This window comes from Fulmarus glacialis, unplaced genomic scaffold, assembly GCF_000690835.1.
Source record: "Fulmarus glacialis isolate BGI_N327 unplaced genomic scaffold, ASM69083v1 scaffold9188, whole genome shotgun sequence".
NCBI classification, from domain to species: domain Eukaryota; kingdom Metazoa; phylum Chordata; class Aves; order Procellariiformes; family Procellariidae; genus Fulmarus; species Fulmarus glacialis.
In genome coordinates, this window is record NW_009228898.1 from 5,906 (window position 1) to 29,487 (window position 23,582).

Genomic DNA, 23,582 nt, shown 5'->3' on the forward strand with positions numbered 1-23,582 from the left:
CATGCCAAAACTAAACTTCAGAAAGTAAAAACTACAAAGTTGAAATTTTATATATAAAGTTTCTGTCTACCAAGTTGCTTTTGCCAGTTGTGAATCTCTGAATAGTTTCTTAAATGAAATTATATTTTTAATGGATTGATGTTGTTGCCACATTAATACTGCATAAGCTGACAAATTATACCCCTGGTACCTTAGCCTAGAGTCTTCCCTTACAACATGTTTAAACAAGAAAATGATTCTTGTATAATGATTTAAGGGACAATAGTTGTGTTCTGACAAACTGGAAGAAAAGGGAGGGAATAGGCAGTTGAGCTGTCAAATCCCTTAATTACATTACAGACCAAAGTTGCTGTCATTAGTCATAACTAACTCCCTTTTAAAGCCCACCTCCGTTCTAGTTTGAGTACCCAGCGAGTAATCTGGAACTCGGAGCTACATATGATTTGTATTCATTTACTGTGCCTAATGTAGGGTGGATATTGAAGGTTAATTATTGCATAGCTTTTTCAGGGGGGTAAATGGGATATAGCCTGGAGTTGTGGGTAGTGATTGCTGGATATGCCTGGTGCCTCATCTTAAATACTAGAATAGCTGTGGGCTCCTTTGATTTGGCACTTCTGTGAAGGTTTTTGGGATTAAAGCTGTGCACGTTTGTGCATTCGTCTGAGTTACTGGGGTGGTCATTTCCGGACAGTAAGAAGGGAATTTATTTGAAAATATGGGAACATTCACAAGTGGCCCTGTAGAGCAGGATCTCTTCTGAAACACGAATGCTTTGTGGGTGGTTGACTCTACTTTGGGTTCAGAGATTGCTGTTAGTTTTTGAATGTGTCTTAGTCCCAGATTGATATTTCAGATGTAAACAAAACCTTGTTCCAGTTTCTAATTCAAGCTAGCATCCTCTTTGCTCCTATCGTCATCTGCCTCGTTTACTGTCTCGCCTGTGAGGCCCTGAAAAAAAGAAGTTTTGTAGAATGGGAGTAAATAATCATGCAATTAAGCTGTGTATCATGCTGCATAAATCTAGGTTATTTTAGTAATGATTTTTCAGCAGTGTAGCTAAAGTAGTGGGCTCTGTGATTCAAATGGTAATTGACTGTGCAGCTAAAAAATTAAACTCAACTGCTCTGTTTGGGATGATGACTATTGCAAAAGCTGGCATTGTTCCCTTTAAAGATGAAGTCCCAGCTTCACAGCCCCAACGTGCAGCAGTGCATAAAAACTGCTTAATATCCAGTTTTTTGTAGTGAAGTGCTTAAGAAATGTCTTTATAAACTTAATTCTGCCTTTGTGGAGCTGTAGTATAATAGCTTTTAATTGCATGATTAATTTTCTTAGAGGCCTCTGCTTAATTCATTGCATTGCTTGGGTATATATGGGGCTAGAATTGAGGTAGTTGTGTATTTTCTATTCTTTAATTTCTTGTGTGGGTGAGTTAGACGAGTAATGTCCTTTTTTTTTGCGCTAACATTTAGAGGAGGAAAACTCTAGATCTCATTAGAATGAAATTAATGTTATCTACTCGGGGCTCGTTGGTTGAGAAACGGTTTATTAGGATGGCCTTATGTCTTGTTTTGCTGCTTGCCTTTGTCTTCTCTTGGATCACACATCCTCCCACCCCCAAATTAAGGTTTGATAAGTTCATACAAATCCTAGTTTTTATGTTTTATAAAGCTTATTAGTGTGACGTATTTGTCCTCCAGCCCAATAGCTATTTTAAATTCCCTTGTCTCTGAAAGTTTTGGACGTCGTTTCAGACTTGCAAAAAGTTGAGACTGAGCCATTTTTCACTTCCTGTCAGTAAATATCAAAGTAGTGACTCTCTGTGCTGACTTCTTTTTACTGAATAAAATTCTTGTATTTTTCTGTGGGCGTTTGAGGTTAGGATATGCTTAAGTACACATCGGTGCTTCTTTAAAGGAGATCCTGCAAAGTGTGGTAGGGTGCTGAGAACACGTACCAGGGAGGTCCCGTACTCTGCCTTGAAAGAGTTCATGTTGAATTTGGTTCGTGGGTTAAAATAGGTAAATTTGTCACTTCGGAAATCTCAAACTGAGATGCGTCAATCAGGCTTCTCATATCCATTGCCTCCTTACTGAGAAGATCCGCTCAGCAGACGTGTTACCTTGAGGACAGCTGCTCAGCCTCGCACGTACAGTTGTCCTTTGCCCCTGGCACAGCTCCTGGCCTCGGGCTGCTCTGTATTGCTGCAGCTAGTTGGGATGCCAGGGTAGGTATGATAAATTGGGACGCGGCTTCTTCCAAAGCGTGAGCAGAAACAAAAAGCCTTCTTAAATGGACCTCTGCATGTTTTCACCTCTAGAAACTTGTTGGGATTGTAGGGTTTTGTTCAGCGCTGTAGACCTGGACTTGAGTAAGGAGTTGAGGCCCAATCTTTGACTCCTCAGCTGAAGAGTTCTTTATTCAAATTGTATATGAATAATACAGTGTGCTGTTGCGTCATTTGTTATGCTCCTGTTTGCTCTTGGCTTTTTCTTAATGGGAAGGGTCGCTTTTTTGTGTCCTGTAATATTGTCAGCTATTTTAGAGGGATTTGCAGCTCTTCACAACAAGCTCATGTTTCCTTTGCTATCTGCATGCTTTCCTGTCTTCATTTGTGATTCCAAACCATGCTGAAATTGAAGTTTAAGGCAACTTTTTCTCAGTCTCTGTCAGAACAAGCTCTTCTGTAGAGTAGACGTCATCTTCTTTCATGCTTCTCTGTTACCATTTTTTTAATTTATGCTGTGAGGTTTATGAGGTTGATACTGTGTTTTGCAAAAAAAATGGTGCCTGCTTATTATGTAGATTATGTGTGGTTTTTTTCCAATCTTCTTGACCCTATTAGCTGTTCAGCAAAGCCTCCATATGGCTGAGAGCTCCAGGATGCATTTCATACACCTCACAGATGAAGGGAAGAGTCTTGCTCTGGGAATCCTTCCCAAATGCAATGTAGTAAGCAGGTCCAAAAGCCCTGCTATGGGATGCAAGTGAGTTGAGGATGTAGCTGGTTCCCGAGACTAGCTGGCAGTATCATCTTCTAGCATCTTCTGATTTACTTCTTCACGCTGTGGGAATTTGAGTTCCCCTCCAGACCTGTTGTCCACCCCATGACCTCATCTGGACAGATTTGCCTCCCGTATACAAAGGAGCTGCAGTTTTGTTGTCCCTTGTCTAGGTTGCTGCATTTAAATTACAAGCTGAAAGATTAACAAATAGAAAAAGAAGAAGAAGAAAAAAAAATAGTTGAAATATTGAGCATTAAGGGGTTAAATGCATTTCTTCTAAATCATAAAATGTTTCTCTCAGCCACATCTGAGTTGGTCTCTTTTCTTGTTCTTTAAGGCACAGATGGTAGAGTTGGCAAGTGCAGCTGGCTGGCTACAAGGAATCCTCCTTTGCTCTGAAGAACTTTCTTCCTGTTCATTTCCTCTATACTTCCTGATTATCCAGACTCATAGAAAAATAGTAAACTTATTTTGCGTTTCATGCTGGCTAATGGAAATACTGCCTGTTAAAAAAAAAAAAGATAGGCATGTGTACAGGCTAAACAGTATATATGCTAGGAAACTTTTCTAGATTTGGCTGGGTGTATTTTCTTATGTCTTTTAGGTTTTTTTTTGGTAGGGATGCTGTCAAGAAAATGGCACTAATAAGAGCTTGGCCATTTGTCAGGACTCTTAAATCTGTTTGAGGATGGAGTGTGGACACTTCTTGTAACACTCCCCCTGTAGCTTCAGGCTGTCAAGCTGTTGAACAGCAAGAACAGTTCTTTTTTTCTTGCCGTTGCTATACGGACTTGTTTAAGCTGGAGTTAAAGGGCTTGAGGTTAGCATGCTAACATTTCATAGCTGATAGGGCCAGATGCGCTGCTAGACCACGTTGCATGGTTACTGAAGTCAGAGTTCCTGAAAATTGCAGACAAACTGAGACAACAAAGCAAGTTTCAGAGACTTCAAAGTCATGTTGTTCCTCTGCTCTTCAGTGTCGCTATCAAACGGGACTTAGCAGTTGACAGCTTGGCCACCCCATGCTAGAGGCTGGTTTCCTTTGCACTGTGGCTCTCCGCAGCCAGGAGGGTGATGGGTGATGCATAATGGAGCAAAACTGACAGCAGCTTGCGCGCGAATGAGGAGTGGGCTGTTTAGGAGCAGATTAAAGCAAGTACATGCCTTGCTTGCCTGAACTGGAAGTGAAAATTTGCATTCCTGGCAGTTGTGAAGCTTTTATCAGGCCATAGATTCACCAATTTAAATCTGTTCTTTGTTAAATAAGATTCACATTTGGAAGCTGGAAACCGAGGGTTGGGAAAAATGGACTGTTGTCCTTTTATTTGCACGTGTCAGCTTCAGGTTTTGCAGTAAATTTTCAGCTCCAAAGCATGACTTGAACAGTGACTATCATTCACAGCTTCAGGAACACTCAGCTTGTTTTAAATTTCCTTTTTAAAGAAAGATGAAGTCTAATGCCTGGTAGGTCTTCCTGAAGCCTTTGGTTGTAAAGGGCTAATAGTCTTAAAATTGTTTTTTATTTGCGTTCTGATTTCAAATCTGTTGTCAGTGTTGGGTTTAAAAAGTAAAGCTATATGTAAATTCTTAAGCACTGCATGCTCTAGCATGCTTATAAAATAGGAAGATTAAGTCATTTGCTTTCTGTTTTTCTGTTGTAGCCGCCTTCATGAGTGGAGCGAGGATAAGGGATTAAATGCTTTGTTTGAAATAGGACTTAATAAAATTACTTAGAAATTCTAATGACTCATGTTCTAGATATTAATTGAGAATGTTGATCGTTGCAAGAAAGGCTATAGCTGTCTATTTTTGCAACTTTCTTGTGGCTGTTTAGGAACTTAAGAATTGGTAAATATTTCGGTATGATTTTTTGGCCGCTTTCCATGATTAGGAAAAAGGCTGCATTTGTGAGCAGAATCAGTTATAGGACCAGCATGAGTAATTTGCTTTTATACCTATATGTATATAAAATTTCAAGAGTATACTGCATATTCTTTAATTTGATCTTGGCATAATGTGAATATATAGACAGCTATTTTTGAAAGTGATTATAACTGCTGATTTGCATAATGGTACAGGATTTTTCTCATAGCAACTGGAAAGACTACATCTTTAGCATGTGGGAATGATTTCAGGCTTTAAGAACAGTGTTTTGTTAAATCTACGAACAGCATTAGAGCAAAGGCGTTTCTGAAGTGGCGTGTGGATTATTTGCTTTGGTATGTCTTCAGTATTGACGAAGCATCGCTTTTTCATTGTGGAATTTGGTAATTTAGCAAATTGTTGGGTGCTTTTATTTTAAGGTTCCTTGGGTATAGGGTAGTGTCGTCTTTGTTCACTTGAAAGCTGAAGTTTTGTAGTTAGTAAGAAGTATGAACTTGAGTAGAGGATGGCATTTTAATGTTTTGCTGTTGTGTATCATGAGTTTGTCTCATGCATTTTTTTAATTATGATCGTTAACTAAAATCCCAGCCTCCATGTTTACAAGATTGAGAAAGGAATGAGTGCTTTAAAAAATGATGAAATCATTTCTGGGAATGGGTTTCTTAGGAAGGAGCTACTTTGGCAAAATGTGGCAGGTTTTTATTTTACCAAATAAAAAATGTTTTTTTAGAAGGCCCATTTCAAATTTTGGTAGTCAGACAGTTTGGTTAACTTTGTTTTGCATGTGTTGTAGAACTGCCTCAATAAATGGCTGAGGCTTTTTCCATTTTCATTTGCCTGTCTAAAAAAAAAAAGCTTGGAATTGATAATGAACTTGTTGCATGTTTTAAATCATCAGTTCTTCCAGATTTCTAAAATTATCAGTATCATTACTAATTTCGTGATGACTCAGAATTCTTGCTTTGAATGTAAGCCCAGCTTCCAAGCTCCTTTGTAAGAAATCTCGTCTTGGTAGCGAATATCTTAATTTCAGCTTTGGAAATCAGTGTTAAATTAACTGAGGTGTGAAGAGCAGTGTCTCTGAACTGTTGAGCATGGCTGGTGATAGAAGAACTTGCTGAAGATGATACTCAGTGGACGGTTGCTCCCGTAACTGGCTCGGCTCCGTACCCTTGCACAATAACCATGCAGTGATCACAGGCTGTCCCTGAGGAGGACTGTTTCGTTCCCCAGCATCAGGAAAAATGCAAGCTAGCACCAATGCAGTAACAACTATCCCTTTGACTTGCTGCAGATCTTGGGGCATCTTGTCGCAGGAGAGGAAAGGGTGGAAGAGCTTGGGTTTTATGGCAGCTTTTCCAATTAAGTGACGAAACTGCTATTTCTGCTCAGAGATTTAGATCATCTGTGCAAACAGCAACAGCACTGCCACTCTGTTCTTCCATCTTATGTTGCTCCTTAAAGCAAAAGGCATTCTTTAGTTGCTTGAACCAACAAAAGAGTTTCAAAGCAACGTGCTTCTTCAGCACGCTTGTCAGAAGCATATATTAAAAATGATCTTCACCAGCAATACGAGTGCATTTGTCATAGTTGTCGCTTGCTTTCGTTCGGTGCAAGTGAAGCCTGCAGCCTTGCACGTGTGCCGTGAAGGGTGTCGTTTGCTCGCTGCGGCCGGTGTCCTTTAAGGCCAGACCTGTTGCAGACAGAAGAGTGAGTCAGCAGTGGTGTGTGAATTGCATTCCAGTCTAATACTTTGAGATAATAAGTAAGGTACTTCAGGATGCTTATATTTAGATGGGGGAGAAATTGGCTTGTCTGTTTAAAAAACAATCATGTTTTTCTAAAAACAGTTGCCCCCTCCCCCCTCCCGGCTCACTCTTAGATATTTGTTTTTCAGCAACACTTCAGTTTTTGTGCTGTCAGGTTGCAAAACCCCAGAGCATACAACACTTTTATTGAATCAGCATCAGTAAATTGATTCATACTCTCCTTCCCTTCCCCCCCCCCCATTTGAAGTCTTTTTTCATTTTGTTTACTTACTGGTATATTGTGGAACACCTTTTGCAATGGGTTTAAAAATGCACCCGTAATGATGCACAGTTAAGCTTAAGCATTCAATTCTGCTGGCTTGCTCCTATTTAAAAGAAGAAATGCATGCGAGCTGTGCATGTACGGCTCGTGCATCACCCCTGAGGAGTGAGGGAGGGGAGGGGGTCACATGAGATGCGGGAACTAAAAGGGGATCGGGCTTTGCAAAAGCGTGAGACCGCCCCGGTTATTTTGGAACTTTTTATCTCTCTGCCTGCGTGTTTTGAGGCTTTGGTGTTTGGACAAGTCTGTGAGCCTGCAAACTGGAAACGCTGCTGTTAAGATGTTCTGTTCCCTTCACTTGGGGTGTCTGTCTGCTTCGCTTCCATCTTGCACCAGCTGGGAATCCTGGAAAGTATCTTGTTTCTTAGCCTCTCAGAGAGGAAAAGCCAACAGCAGAAGAAAAGCGTCTGAACATAAACTGCAGGCTGAAACGCGTGAAAAAAATGTGTAGTAAAGCTCACGATTGCAAATAGAAATTTGAGCAAGTTACATGGTAATTTGGTGAATTTGGGCATCTGTCTCATGGGTGATACTATAGTTGAAACTGAGTTTTATTTTGATGTGGTATGTCAAAATGAATTTATTTTACTCCTGTTGCTAGCATGAATGCTTGTCTTCTACAGAGAAGAGCTGTGGAAAGCAGGCTAATATACTGGATTATTTTGCTGTGGTAATTTATATAGCCCCGCTGCTCAGAGCAGGATGCAAAAGGAGGTGCTTTTGAGTATAAATGCTAGAACTGGCAGGAGGTAGAAATCAGGTTGAAATCAGGAATGAGGAGGGAATGATGAGGGGTTCTAGCTGAAAGTCAGGTAATTCAGTGTTAATAGGCATAAAGCAGGTACACATGATTTATAATCAGTTTCTTCTGCTTATGGCAAATAGTAACTGATAAAATAGTAAATACATTGCGAATTATATAGCACCTTTTGTTAATTTAACGAAAAGGTATGGACTGCTTGCAGAGTGAAATACATTCAGAGTTTGAGATTTATGCGATTTGATGTATCTGAAGTTATCACAAGCTCTGAAAGTTAAGCAACTTAATTTTTTTTTTTCAAGATAAGCTTTTTTTAGGGTTTGGGCAAGTACAGAATAATTTGGAAACCAGATGTGAACCCCTTTTAGTGTCTGTATTTAAGGCAGCTACAGATACTTGTTTGGATTTCTCAAAAGCTTTCGTATTTTTCTCATTGTCTGCATAAATCATCTTTTGAATAGTCCAAGCAGACCAATGTCTATTAATACTTGGATTACAACATAGTAAATGCTAATTCTTTTTTTGAGAGTAGAAAACGTTATTTCCGTGTATTCAGTTCTTAATGTTTTTCTTAAGTCGTCTAGTTAACTGTGTAAATGCAGAACTAGGTCCATGCTGCTTCCCTGTGAGTACTTAGGCTTGTGGGAATTCTGCAAGGATGGAGTAAAGTAGTTTGTATCCTGCTTCAGGCTTTTCTTTGTGTACAAGTAACTGGAATATTAATATCTTGGAAGCTGCTGCAATGTCTTCCATTCTGATGATTACTCTTTGGAGCTTTGTTATATTTTAACCATAAAAATGATTCTTACAGTTGTGGAATAATTTAGGTTGAAAGGGACCTCTGGAAATCACCTGTTTCAGCCCCCTTGTTTAAAGCAGGGCCAGCTTCAAACATATCATGCTTTGTTCTTACTCCTTCTAAAATTAGTTTGAGGAGGAGTATGTTAATGTGGTAGGGTATGGTCTGTTTTTGAGCTGCTAGTTTCATTTCTGTTTTGCTTTTCAGTGAAGCTTCTTCACTACATTATCATTTCTAATAACGTTTAAAACTTGGGAATACTTTCTTTCCTTGAGTTCTGTTTTTTAAAAAAAAAAAAAATCCATATATCATTATACCACCAGGAAAACAAATACCAGTAATTTCCTAGCAATTTGTTGTGAATTCTTTACTACGTCAGCTCTAGATGTAGACTTACAATTTTCTCATTTGGCCTTTTTCCTTAGTGCTAATTTGTTTTTGCTAAGAGGTACTTTTCCTAAGTTTTTTTCATTACAGGTTGCTTTTGGCAAGTGAATTATAGGTAGTTCAGAATAAGAAACTAGAATATTTTTCCAGAAGTGGGGAATTGTTTTTTTTAATAAACAAGATACATAATCCTTTTCAAATCTGTACATTTCCATCTATTGCCATATCTTACATTTAGGCATTCAGAGCTACCTTAGCAGCTACTATAGTGGTCTGTTATGTAGAAATCATGGAAAGTGATAAAAACATTAACATTTATGTAGCTTTGCCAGGGCTTGCATGCCTGAAGTGCACTTTTTTGTTTGTTTTGCTGTTTTGTGTGGTATACCTATTTTGGGCTCACTGGGGACTTGAACATGGGTTTTAATTTGGAACATCTTACAATTTAGTCACACAAGACTATTTTAATAGTTTCCCATTGGATTTAATATGCCATTCAAACTGTAGAGAAAGACCAGTATGTAGCATCTATGTGATTCTAATGAGATAATGTATGATAGAAGTGGATTACTTGACTCTGCCTTTCTAGTGGATTGCCTTCCTAATCGATGTTAACCATCAGCTGCCCGATAGCAAAGACTTCTAATAAGTTACCTGTTTGAGATGTAAGATTTCTGTTATAGTGGCTGTGGTCAAAATACTGTTTTTTCAAAAGTTTCCCTCCTGATTTTGGTTGGTCGTCCCCCCCCAACCTTTTTCTCAGCTTTTTTTGGAAAAGATCCCTTATTACTGCATATGTAAAGCTGAATTGTTCACATATGAGAGTCAGTCGGAGTTGTTGCTCTGACTTTGATACAGTTTAACGTTTGACTAATGTCCATTTAATGCTATTGTAGAAATTTCACATGCTTTACAAATGTTTCCATAACTTGCATATTCAGATATTTATCCAAACATAATTGCTATGGGTTTTCCTGCAGAGAGGCTTGAAGGAGTATACCGGAACAACATTGATGATGTAGTAAGGTAAGGCTTTATTTTTCTTTTCCTTAATTTATTCTTGTAAATCTTAAGTATCCTTTTCTGCACTCATTTGTGTTCTGCTAAGGAAAGGATGTGTGTTCTGACTCATAGGATGGCAAGATTTTTTCATCTCGTAGATGTTGTCTTACTAGCTTTCCTGAAAAATGTTGGAAACAACAAAAATAGTATTTTCAAGAATTTTGGGCCAGGCTGCTCCTCTGGGTTGATCTCAAATGCATGTAATCTTTTTAGTGTGAAAAATTGACTTCAGTAAACTCTGTTGGAGTAAAAAGAGGTTCTTTGCTTTTAGAAAGATGTCAGTCTGTGCCTCTGTTCATGGTGTTGAGAGTTTCCTCAGACACCTGATGGCGTTTCAGAATATGTTTGCCCATATCCTTTCTTCAATCAACAAATTAAGTGCTTGATAAGTTAATTTTTATTTAAAATAGTAAATATAGGTGACTTTAGATAAAGGCTTTTACGTCTGGCTGTGTTCAATAGTTGTGGATGAGGAGAAAAATCAGCTAAAACTCATTATTGCTGGTGATGCTTTATAGCACATTTTGTTAAAAAAACTACAGGTTGTAATTTTTAATGTCAAATAAAGTTACCTACTCTGAACTGCTGGATACAGCTGTGGAAGGTGTACTTGGTGTTTTAGGAGCATCGTTGTAATTTGTTTAATTGACACCCTGCCTAGAGAACGTAGTGTGAGAGGTTGCATTAACAACTAAATACTTGGCAGAAGCTGCCAAATGTTAGTGTTTTTAGGATCCCAAGTTCTGATTTTTTAAATCATGCATGATGCTTTTGAGATCTTGGGCATTTGAGGTCATAAGTTCAGTAGCTCTCTGCGAGACATGATGTTTGGGGATGGGTGGATATTGCAGTAAGGGGCATGGCTATGCAGTGAAGTTAACGTAGGTGTATCTGGGCAAGAAGGTGCATGCTGCTCCCAGGTTTGAGATGCCACAGAAGGTTTCTCATAATCGTTGGCAGGTAGAATTAGCGCTGCTTGAATTTCACTGGTAGTTGTTTGCATCCAGGTTTGTACAGAAATGACTTGAGACAGCTCCTCGGTTCCCACACTGGGAGGAATCATAACGTTCAACTGAGAATCAGTCGTCTGGAGGCAGCTGCAGTTAGCTTCAGATGAGTTTGAGGGGGTTTCGTTTTTGCATATTTAACCGTCGTGACGAAGCTTGCTATCCACGAATAGTACTGAAAATGTCAGAGGCTGGATTTGACCAGGCTTGCAGAAGTGACCTTGTTCTGTCACGCGGTAGTGAGGAGAAGTCACTTTTCCAGAGATGGTCATATCAGTGAGGTTCAGCGTAGCAATCTGTAAATACCCTTGCAGAGTGTGTATGTCCCTGCTAGAATTGTTAACAGAGGCGTGAAGTTGTGTTTTCTAATCGTATCATTGCACACAGCTTGCGCACAAGAAAAAACTTTTGCTGTCCTTTTGGTACAGTTAAGGGCTGTCTCGTAAACTCAAACTAACTAGCCCTTTCTTTAGCAGCAGTCAGAGCTACCTTTTCCTTAAGTTGATGTGGGCATTGCATCTGCTCTGTGGAATATGTGGTCCCTGATGGACTCCACCTTTGGAAATTGTAGGATAGGGGCAAAGGCTGGACTTGGAATAAATGACATGGGAATAATCCAAATAAATAATAATAGGCAGTAGTCTTTGAAGGCCCTCTTCCATTCACAGCATTGATTTCGTTTGCTTCTGTATGAAGGAAAATATATTTTATTGGTTAAGTAAGTAGATATGTGTAAATTAGACTTTTGAAAGGAGATGACTATATTATTATTAAGTTGTCCATAAACACTCCGATCAAAAGGAGTAGTGATCACCTAAAAGTGTAATCAACCAAATTAAGATATGGAGAGATGTAAATTAAGTGGCTGTAGGGAACTGGTAGTAGTAGTGTGATGTATGTTGCTCCCTATTTTTAAACAAGAATAATGCACAAAGTGTGATCATGCAGCATTCTGCGTGTTGCAGTCAGCAGGTCCTCATCTGCTCCTGTCGTCTTTTTAGTGTGGAATTTTTTTCCAAGAGCTTTTTATGCAGAAATTCAATGTGTTTGAGCACTGGAGCAATTGGTATTGAGCCAGGATACGCCAGTGGGCTTTTTCTGAATAGCTGCTATCCTGACAAATTCAATGCTAATGCTGTATGAGAAGTACGACCTGGACTGCTGGCTGTCTCCTGTGACTGATGCTTTGAGAGGTTTTGGATGGAATTTTGTCCCTAGAAAAATACTTGCATGAAAGCTTATGCTCGGCTTTGTGGGTATTACTGGCAGAAGCGGAGTCAGCTCTCCTTGCTCTCCGGTGTGTTTTAAACAAGCAGGGACACCTCCTGAAGCAAATCGCCATGTCCACCATCTTCCTTAATCTCTCGAAGTCTGCCAGCAGGGGCACCAGGGGGGGTCATGAAATATTTTTGCCGATCAAATTGCAATCTCATACTCAATGTGCACAAGAGCGTTCACATCTGTTCTTATTTTAACGCATCGGTTTAACCACAGAGTTCTTCTAGGTTCTTCTGGAATATTATGACTGATAACCAGAGCTTGTTTTTGCTTGAGCTTTCCAGGATTTTAGCAGCTAGTGTTTCTTTTCAATTTGAACAGCATGTTCTGTCATGGCTAATTAAATTCCTTCTGCCTGATGTGCAGATACACACTGTTGATGATGTTAAGTGTAAACATTTGTATGTTATTTCTTCTTGAACATTGCCAGGTGACACATCATATATAATCACGGCAATTTTGATGAATCATGTTTGCAGTTTGGCTCTCTGAGGCTTGGATGGGAAGTTTTTGTTACAAAGTGAGCATGAAAATGAAATGAGTGTGAAAAAGTGTAGTGGTCTTCCTCCTCCTTTCTAAACCCAGAATATCAACAGGCACTGTCCTCAGTCTTCAGAGGCAAATAATGGCCATTTTAAAAACCTGGTATTAAAATAAATTATTCTGGCTGTTCTAACTGGAATATGAAAGTTATTTTAACTGCTTTTTTTCATTGGAAATGCCACCCTGGCAAAATAGTTTGCATAGATAATTAAATTGGAAGTGTTTACAGATACCTTGTGTAATCAATGCTTTCTGCTTTAAAAGTGAACAACCCTTCCTCAGCTTAATATATTGATGTGCAGGTGTCTTAGAAACCAGTGCAGATTGGTCCATACAGTAAATATTTCAGTTGCAGGTCAGATCTTGGTCTCCTCAGTTGCATAAGTAGTCTTACTCACACTACTGGATTATTTGTATGAGTGAGGTTTGCAACACGCTGCCTCCTTGACTTTGAGGCACTGCAGGGCCAGCTGGGACTTGGAATGCAGAACTGCACATGCTGAATGGTGCTTTAATGATGCTGCAAATTAAGGTCACCATTATTGCGATGTATATTAATACATGCCTTTTTTTTCTATTTAAGGTTTTTGGATTCAAAGCATAAAAACCATTACAAGATATACAATCTGTAAGTATGCTCTTATAGATGTATTTTCCAAAATAATGAGTTCTAAAAATAGCTTATGAGTGAAAGTGGCTCGTTGCTGTACTGAAGCAGAGCTAGAGATGTTTTGCACATTTCTTAAAACAATTAAGCCTGATTGAGAGCACTGTTACTTCATTTAGTGGAGCTGAGTGAGGTTAAATGAAATGCTGGTATGTATTCATATTACTTGAACGCTTTTAAATGACTTGGCATCTAGCCCATCTGGAGCTTGTACCATGTGATTAAAAAGTGAAAAGTAATTCACAGCAGGCTTTCTGTTAATGTATTAATGTCCGCAGTGAAGAAATTGCCAAATGAATATTTTCCTTTTTCTTTTTTTTTTTTTGTATCAAACTCTATTGGCACCCAGGTTCTGCTTGCTTCCTCACTTTTCTTGACTGTCCCTCTTTATTACTTTGAAAAAGCTATTGCAGCAATTGGTAATGTGATGGTTTCTCACTTTTGTAAGTGTAATGTTTTCCTCTGAAAATTTAGTTATGCAGAATGCTGTTCTTGTTACAGAAGGGTTTTTTCTGCTGTTCTTATTCCTTGATGATCTTTATATGTTAGCTTAGGCTAATTTCATTTTTATAAATTGTTTGGTGATGTCAGTTGATGTTGAAAAGTAGGTCCTGGTTTTCCTACCCCTCACATTTTTCCCAGAAATCTAAGTTGAAGATTTATTCATTCTCTGAGCTGTTAAGGCTTTATTTTTTTTAAATGAGTATGTTCCTAAATATCTGCAATTAATGGAAAAATTACTGTCGTATGGAAATCCAGGCAATGCATTAGATTGTAATCTGTCAGTCATTAAAAATAAGTATTTAAATATGCCTCTAAATTAGTTGAAGGATTATGCATCAAGCAATTCTGCTTCCTGATGTTGGAGTGAAGTGATACCAGAAGCTGAGAAATTGTAGACTGATTATTGAAGTTGTCTGTAAAGCCTGGGGTAGGATGGGACAGACAAAGATATGTAAATAAAATATCCATTAAAATAAACTAATTGGACACCTGTCATACAGTTCAGTAAGAAAATTATTTTCTCCAGCTTAGAAGCTCTCCAGAATGTTAGCCTTTTAATAAATGCTGCCTTGGTGGCACTTACGGGTGGAAAGGACAGTGCTTCCTAGAATGGCTGATAGCTCCTTCTGCATGTAGGTGCAGCTCTCTAAAGAAGTAACTTTCTGGATATCTTCCTTTGAAGTCTTCTGGAGCTCAGCACTAGAGAGCTGTATCGTGTAAAATTGAAGTACTATGGTTTTATTAGACCCCCCTGAAACCTCTGCTTGGTTTGGGGAGCAAAGCAGAACAGGGCAGATACAACAATTTCCTCCTGCCTCTTGAGGCTGAGTTCAGCTGTCAGCTTCTGTGAAGTATGGCTCTGGTAGCGTTCACAAGATCAGGGTTTGCTGAGCTGCCTGATACCGAGCTTGTTGTTTCGAATTGGCTCGAGAGGTGACAGGTAAAACAATAGGTTGCTGTGTGTTAGCTTCTAGGCTTGTCAGAAAGTAAGAGTTTAGTAAGACTTCTGTGCATCTTAGCAAGTAGCTCCTCGAGGAGGTGGTGCTTGAGAAGTTTCCACTTTGCTGTATGCTAGCAACCTCATTTTACTTTAGAAAAAAGCAAAAACCGATCCCCCAACTCTACACAGGAACAGCTTTAAAGTTTTTGAGTGAGAAGAGCTGTGATGAGACAAATGCTTTTGACAGTTACATTACTGATACATGTATTTTCAGCTGTGCAAAGAACTTGTCCAGGTCTGCCAAAAGTTTTTGTCTTCAAGTTCTTCATGTAAAAACTTTTAACTTTCGGTTTTCAGTGCAAGAACCCCCCCATTGATTTTTCTTGTTGCTAACTTCAAAACAATCGCAAGTGAAACTTCCTAAAATTACTTTATTCTCCCTCAGATGAAAACTTTTGCAGGAGAAAATGTCCTTTTAAAGTGTGTGAGTTTTCTTCCTCCCCAAAACATGGATCAGCTGCAAATGAAGATTCAAACGATTACTGCACAGCTTGGAAAGCATAGCTTTTCAACTGTGAATCTCTGGCTAGAGAGGCCAGGTTATCTCTTTATCTCGAGATGGGCAAAATTTATACACGTGTTAACTACATAAATGCCATTAGGTGAATTGTTGCAATGTTTGGTCATGAGATGGGAATAAACTGCAGCCTTCAGGTATTTTGGAGAACAGCATCTCTTTAGATTAAGCTGATCCTTTGTAAATAATCAACCTATTGTCTGTGTTTAAAAGGAGGAGGTGGGAGTTCAGAGGAGTTATGTGATTATATCCAGAATTACTTCAAATGCTGTCATGGGGTTTGAGTTCCCTTAAGGTAGCTGTAATATGAAGTTGATAATAGTGTGTGTATGGAGCAGTTTTATTTAAAAGGATTTAGAAAGATTTTTCTGAACAGATGCTTAAATGATGTCAGTTATGCCTCATCCTCACATCTTGGCTTTTAACTTCCCAGTGAATGTTTGAGCAATCAGTTTCATTTTGTTTCTTGTTTGTGTTGGTTTTCTCCTGTGTTTCTTTAACCCTTTGCTATTTTTTCAGTATTCTTTATTTTAACATGTTATTCCACTTTCATCTCCTAACTTCACATACTGCCAAATTGTTACCTCCCCAATTGTAATAATCTCCATCTTCTCTAGTATATTTCTTCTAACTGTCCTACAGGCAGATAGTTAAAGGAAGGAGCTGTAATGAACAATGTGGATTTTGTGTGCATACTTTCTGTACCTCTGTGTGCATGGGGTTGGGATTTGTCATAGGCTGCCATTTTTTTGGTAGCCTGTAGACCTGTCGTCAGTGGGATCGTGGTTATGATCAGAAAGGTGCGTGGCTGGCAGCACTTAGGATCTGGGTTGCTTTGAACTCGCTTTAATCATCAGAAGGATTACAAGAACCAGGACAACCCACTCCCCCTGCCAAATCCAAAAAGATGTTCAGGTTTCATCTGGAGATCTGACTGTATTACGTCTAACAGTGTTTTAAAAAAAAAAAAGCATTTGAAATGCTAAGCAATGGAAGCATCCCCCAAAGTGTGCGTCGGTGGGATCTCTGCTGCAGATACACATGTGTTTCGTGTAATGAAATGGGAGTATATTTTGTACAGCTGTGTCTGGAGCTCTGCATTTGTCCTGTGTTGTGTACAGCTCCCATAAGAGGGCATAAAGAGTGACATGGCTATGTTCTGTGCTCAGTTTCTATCCTTGGTATCAACAAAACTATTTTTTATCCCTTATGGTATTCTACTTGATACTCTCTCAAACTTCAAAATTTGAAGGCTTTTTTGCCCATATGTGGATTTTTTTTGTTTTGAAGACTTTCATCTCTTACTACCCCTTTGAACTGGGTGTTTCTTTAAAAGGAAGAAGGAAACTTTCTTGGATAAGATGCTTTGTGTTAACTGCTTTGCTTCCTAGCAGGCTCAGCTTCCAAAATTCAGATGCTGACTAGCTTGTAACAGGCTTTGCCCAGCATGGCTGATGGCTCTAGGCATGGTGACTCCATCTTGGGTGTACGTACTGTGTCTAACCTTTCTTCTCAAAGGCTCGAGTGCAGATAATGTTTTTTTGAGTCCCATCTGCCAGCTCAACCTGCGCCGTATCACTTCTGACCCGGAGAAAGTGTCAGCAATGTGATCAGAGCTGTAAAAACTGCCAGACTTTTCCCTAGCAGAGGCTAGAGTCGAGAAGGCTCTGGAATTGAGAGAAAGGGAAGCACTGAGTGCATGTGCAACCCCAGCAGACCTGCCTCTGTCCCTGGTGTATGAGTCTCGTGGACAAAGCTCAACGCAGCACATGCGAGGCTCCAGTTACGTGCAGCAGTCATGCAAGTAGGAGCCTAAAAGTTTGCGTGTCTGAAAGTGTCAAGTAAGCTCCATACGGCTCCAAAGGCTGCAGTCATAACATACCTGCTAAGGAGGAATAAGTTCATACCAGTCCTGAAACTGGTGTAGGTATTTGAACCCTATGAAGAGTACAGGTTATAATCAGAACAGAAGATCTAGATATGTTTTGTCTACTGAAATGACTCCCAATCATTGTGTTTCAACCTGGAGTCCTGTTGTTTCGAGGCAGGATTGTTCTCATTTTCCTTTCTGAACTGCATTTTCACGTGCATCGTGTAGAGGAGCATCATTTTGCCGGCAGAGAGCAACTCCATGGAAAATTACGGAGGGCATCCACTTCTTTCCCCTTACCCCCAACATCTGATCTAGCTTTTTCCCTTACAGTATGCCATTTTGGCTGTATTAGAGCCCTACTGATTGGATTGTTTATATCTGCTTACAGATGTTTGTCCCTAGGCAAGTCATCCTGCAAGACTAATACAGTATGATTTGCTGTGCCACCAGCTAGCAAGAGTGGGTCTCTTACAGAGTGGTGAGAGACACGTTGATGCAACTCTAAAGTCTTCAGAAATGTGCCATTTTCCAGGGTCTGTGAGGGGAAAACTGGCTGACAGGCCTTTCGGTTTTTTTGAGTTCACCTAACTTCAAGAACAAATGCCAAGTTGGAGAGCAGTGTCGCAATCTCTGCTTGATACGGGTGACCTACCTTATAATATTCGGTGGTGCCTTCAGTTGCCTGTGGTGGCCTTGGTGCGTTCTGTAAATGAAGGAAGAATGCTTGCTTAGGTTGCACTAGCCGAGGGTCTTTGAAATGTCCTTGTGATCCCCGTCACCCCTAGCACTCCTGTTGTCGTTGAGGCATCTTGACATGTGTTTTGAGTTCAGAGTCAATTGGTTGAAGGTCATAGCCATCTACTCTTTATGTGTTTGTGTGGGAGCGTAAAGCTGCTTGAGCAGCTGGAGCTGTTAATACCACAGTGTTAAAAAGTAATAGTGTATTGTATCACTTGCATGAATGTCTCCATTGAGAGTCACACTGACTAAAACATACTGATGGACCACAATCACCATAGGGTAAGTAATTGTTTTTCAGTAAAATAAACTGATATTTTAGTGAGCAACTTTATACATCTGCAACAAAACAGTTTTTCTGTACGCAACCTCTAGCTATAGTTTTAAATCATAAAGGGGGTGGGTATACATGATTTTCCCATATGCTGACCTGTATGTTCCAAGGTGTAACAGGTGTTGGGAGTGCCTCAGAGACTTGTCTTGAACTCTTGTCTATTTTTCCTTTTTAGATGTGCTGAAAGACATTATGACACCGCCAAATTTAACTGCAGAGGTACGTTTTTACTGTCTAGTATGTGTTCTCTTTAAACTTCAGTGTTTCTGGATGAGGGTATAAAGGAGGAGCTGATGAATAGTAACGTAGGAGATTTGGGCACAAGGAATGATGTCAGATTGCTTTGAGTCATTGGAGAAACTTGCTGTATTCTCAATGCTTTCAAAAAAATATGTTCTGACAGTTAACTAGCTCAAGATCTAATAAAGCAATCAGAAGTCTACTGTTGCAAAAATCTTTGCAGAATGGGTTATATAGAAGTTTCTGTTCAATTCAGTGTGCAAACTTACTGTAAAATTTAGCTGTGAAGCTTAGAGAAGTCTGGTTTTTATGCAGAAGCATCAGTTAGAATAAAAATGGAGAACACTTAAGTCACTGTTCATATAAAACAACTTTTTGAAGATCTGGAACAAAACTTCAGTTGCTTTAAAAAAAAAAAATTAATTCCCATGTGATGCCTCTTTGAGATGAGTTGGTTCTTAGACACTTTGCAGAGTTACTTGAACCAGTGGGGAAACTTCTGGGGCTCCTTTTGATCAGACCCCTGGTGAGTGGAAACTGATGTACCTGTTTTGTCAGTATTAACTCCTCAGGTAATAAATAAATAAATACAGATTTACCTTCATTCTTTGTGGAGAGAAACATCTGTGTGCCCATTAGTAGAGCTTGTAGTTGCTCTTCGTGCAATGCTTCAGAATGGCTGGGTAGATAAGGAGTACTTGTATGTACATAATTGTAGGAGATGAATAGATTTCAGCCTTACTGGCTAATACTGCTATATGTCATAGCAAGGGCTCAACTTCTTTTTGTTGTTGTTGTTGTTGTTATTATTATTATTATTATTTTAAACCATCCCTCTAGTTGTAAAGAGGGTCTTTAGATCATGACCAAAATGTAATTGGCTGCTTTAATGTCTGAATATAGAAGGACTGAAATTTTCATTTTGAAGTCATCTTTGCTTCTGATTTGCTCTTACGATGTTGAATGACAGTGTCCTGAAACCTCAATACATACAAGCCAGAAAAAAAGTATTTTAAGATCTGCTTGAGCAATACTTTGGGTAAGAGGAGAAAAGGTGTAAATGAAAAGGACGTGCTTCTAATATGTCCAGAACATACGCTTGCTTTAATTTATGCTTTCTATTACGGGGGTTCTCAGATCCCTTCACTGTCAATCCCAGCCCAAAATGTTGTTTGTGACAGCACCTTTCACAGCTCCTCTGCATAAGACAACACTGTTGTAGGGAGCTACATGTTGCATTTTTTTTCTTTTCATCCCCAAATTAGTTATCTTAGATAACCAAATTGGTGACTCAGGACTTCCCTTAGCAGAGGAACAACAGTTCTACTTTAAAATCTTCTGAAGTGAATTAATTTCAAAGGGAACTTCTCATTTGTACACTTAGCATGAAACACCATAGTAGTTCAGTATTCAGCTTCGGATGCTCTTGCATCAAATTCAAAACCAAATGTTGAAAGCTCTTCATCTTCTTTGTATGCTAGCTTTCTGTCTAGGGTTTTTGCAGTTTCTGAAGTACTTCCATGCTGGAAATTGCCTTCTGCTTTGCCACAGGCTTTTCTTTTTATTTTTTTCGCCCCTTTATGTGCTATGGGATTTTTCTTGAAACGTCTAGGAGCTTGGAGGGAGTAATCAGAACCGTTCTCCATGCTGTGCGCTCCAGTGTTAGGAACCAAAATCTGTGCAGGACCTGCACCCTCTAAGCTCAAGATTGTGCAGCTTAATGTTTCGTAAGGCTGCTTTCTGACTCTTAATCCCTCTGCACCATCACAGGGCACCCATTTCATCTGCTCCTCATTCCATCTTTGAAGAAAATACTGCAAGGTTTGCCTTTGATCCCAAATCTTGGAGAGCTTCTTCAGCATGCTGTTACTACTTGAGATTTTTCAGGCTGTTCTGTCAGGACTACTTTGTCTCTCTTTTTCATGGGAACCTTATTGGATGTAGTTAAGATAGACCCAAAGTTGTACGGACAAATTTGCAGCATCTCCTAACAGCTTCTTTTCTTAGGCATTTCTAATTAAATTCCTCCTTTCATTTACATCTGCTGCAAAAAGCAGCATCTCTGTAAGTTCTCATAAAACGATCATTTGGGGAGTCTTTGGATCTTCCATGTGGAAGAATTTATTAGTGTATGTTAATGTTCGTTAACGTTTGCTGCTCCTTTAGCAAAGATTATTCATTTTATCAGGTTTCCCTATTTGGTCTTCTGGGAGATTAAGTGGGCGGTCTGTACTGTGAGTGAATAAACTGTCCTTGCAGATCCCTCCGAAAGGCTTCGGACTTGTGCTGCAGTCATTAAGCAGTTCCATAACTTCATCCCTCACTTCTGCTCTTTGAGTCCTTGGGGATTCATCAAAAGGAGCCTTGCGTGTGTGACAAGAGAGTAGTACTTACGAAATGAATACAAACACTTGCCAAAAAATGAAATGTATTCATTTTTAGACCAGAAAAGGAAATGGTGTTTCTAGCTGAGAATGTTTAAATGAACCAGACTTGTATTTATAAGATCCCAAGTCTGTCGATCGAGAATTGGGGTGTACTTTATGAAGTGCTGTTCTCCTGATGAAACTGGTACAGCCCTATGTAATTCTGCCAGTCAGCATGGCATTGTCTGTCATCTTATCTGAGGTGTTAGAGGTTTGGCTTTGGGTGCTTGTGTTGCTTATTTTTTGCTCTCTTGAGTTTTCTTTAATTTCCTGCATGCTCGCTTGAAATTCTTTCCATCTCTAGATGGAAAAAAGGTGTTTGTGTGCGTGTATATATCCATATAAGAAAAAGAACAATTTCTTTCAGTGGTTTGACTTTAAAACCCATAAGTATTGCAAGTGCCTTACATAAGATTTCTTTTTTGATTACCATTTTTTAATACGGAAATTGCAGTTTTTTGTTTCAAAACCTCTTTGAGCAAATTCTGAGAGTTTGTTCCCAACGTAGACTCAACTGTGCTCAGAATTTTTCAGCAAACTTCCTGCTGTCTGATCAGTGACTGAGGTCTGGCCCTGTTTTCTCTCAGCAGGTAGTCTAATTTTTGCTAGAGTAATGGGTTTTTACAAGGTTACTCTTTGTGCCAATGCACTCTTAAATTGTAGAAAATTCGTGATGTAAGATACAGAGTCTGTGCCACTCTGTCAGCAGCGATGTGAAATAGTCTCTTCATGTTGCAGGATGCTTGCTTACGTATTACTAGAGAAATGTCTGCAATGCATATAATATGCAGTACATTGCTGAATAATATTGGAATAAAAAACTTTACATATCTATATGTAAGACGGGGGGTTTATTTAGAAAGTTGATTTTTTTGCATGCTTGTCACCAAGTTGACCTGTCTAGTTGAGCTTGCTGTAATTTCCTTTTGAGATTTTGATAAATTACTTCTTCTCATTGCAGTTGCACAGTACCCTTTTGAAGACCATAACCCACCACAGTTAGAGCTTATCAAACCTTTTTGTGAAGATCTTGACCAATGGCTAAGTGAAGATGACAATCATGTTGCAGCAATCCACTGTAAAGCTGGAAAGGGACGAACTGGTGTAATGATATGTGCATATTTGTTGCATCGAGGCAAGTTTTTAAAGGCTCAAGAAGCCCTAGATTTCTATGGGGAAGTAAGGACCAGAGACAAGAAGGTGAGCTATTTTCTGATCTTTGGTTCTCCTACCTGTATCTTTATGCTTTTCCTACTTGAGGTCAATTTGAATAGTCAAGCCCTTTAAGAAATACTTTCCATCAGTTGTGCTATCTGGTTTGATTTAGCTTTAACGTTATTGGATCAGTGCAGTTGTTCTAGATGAAAAAGCTTGCCTAAGCAGCAGTAGCAATTAGTCACAACACTAAAACAGTCTGGTTTTTCCATCTCCTGTTTGAGATGATCTGGACAGTTTATTTTAAATAGCCTTTTAAATAGCATTCTACTGTGTGTTACATCAAATGGGCGGTTGACGAGTGAACTTTCTCGTTCAGCATTTTCAGCCCAAATAAGAGGATTATTCTACCTCATTTTGTCTGAATGGATGAGCTGTTCAGCTCCTCAGGTTCTCTTCGTTTCTGTGGTGGTGTTTGGAGACGCATAGTCATTACAGTGTGTGTTACAGCTGAATATTCTTACTGGAAGAGTATATCAGCCTGTTGTTGGATACCCCTTTTCAATAAAAGGGTAGTTAAGCCCAGATATTGGCGGCCTCAGAGCCTGCTTTATGAGGTGCTGCCATTTAGTTTCTTGTACTTCTCCTGAGGAGAAATGGGAGGATCTCATTTCAGAGAAATTATGTTCATGGCTACAAGAGCTTTCTGTTAGGACCTTGTCAGTGGTACAGACAGACTTAGCAGTAACGGTATGTTGGACGTTTCTGGCATGGTTATGTCTCATTAATGGGAATTTAACCTCCTTATTTGAAATCTTCTCCAAATATAATAAGGTGTGCCTTATTATCATGCAAGGTCAGTTCATCAAGCTTCCCTGCTCATCTTCCATCATTTCCTTGTGTACGTTGGTAGAGCAGCCCAGGGGGATCATCCTGGCAGGCCAGTTTCAGCCTACTCAAGTACAGAGCTCTCTGTGTTTCTGTAATATTTGCATAAAGTATTAATTTCACAGTGTGTAGACCTCTAATAAGCAGAGCTTCATGTTTGAAGGCTCTTGAGAGCACAGGTGTCACATAAGGAATTTTAGAATTTGGCTGTTAATTCGTTGGAAGGAGCAAATAACTTCTTAGTTTGCTCTCTTTACAAGGTGGAGCTGTTACTCCGTGTACTGCTGAGAAGATAGTTATGGTGTAATACTAGAACGGAGACAGTGTCAAGGTTTCCCATCAAAAGTTTGTGGCATTTGGTAAGGGTACATAATAGTGAATAGGAATGAGTTGTGTGATGAATAAACAGTGTAGATTATTC

General features: G+C 39.3%; 1 protein-coding gene across 1 annotated transcript in view; it reads left to right on the forward strand.

The window, feature by feature from the left end:
* Positions 1–2,368: 2,368 nt before the first annotated feature.
* Positions 2,369–23,582, forward strand: part of PTEN (phosphatase and tensin homolog) — a 38,826-nt gene continuing 17,612 nt past the window's right edge. Inside the window, exons 1-6 of the mRNA XM_009583649.1 lie at positions 2,369–2,374; positions 6,515–6,517; positions 9,871–9,955; positions 13,403–13,447; positions 18,628–18,671; positions 22,080–22,318. Coding sequence (XP_009581944.1) covers positions 9,894–9,955; positions 13,403–13,447; positions 18,628–18,671; positions 22,080–22,318 — 390 coding nt within the window. The 5' untranslated portion in view covers positions 2,369–2,374; positions 6,515–6,517; positions 9,871–9,893. The remainder of the gene's footprint in view (positions 2,375–6,514; positions 6,518–9,870; positions 9,956–13,402; positions 13,448–18,627; positions 18,672–22,079; positions 22,319–23,582) is intronic.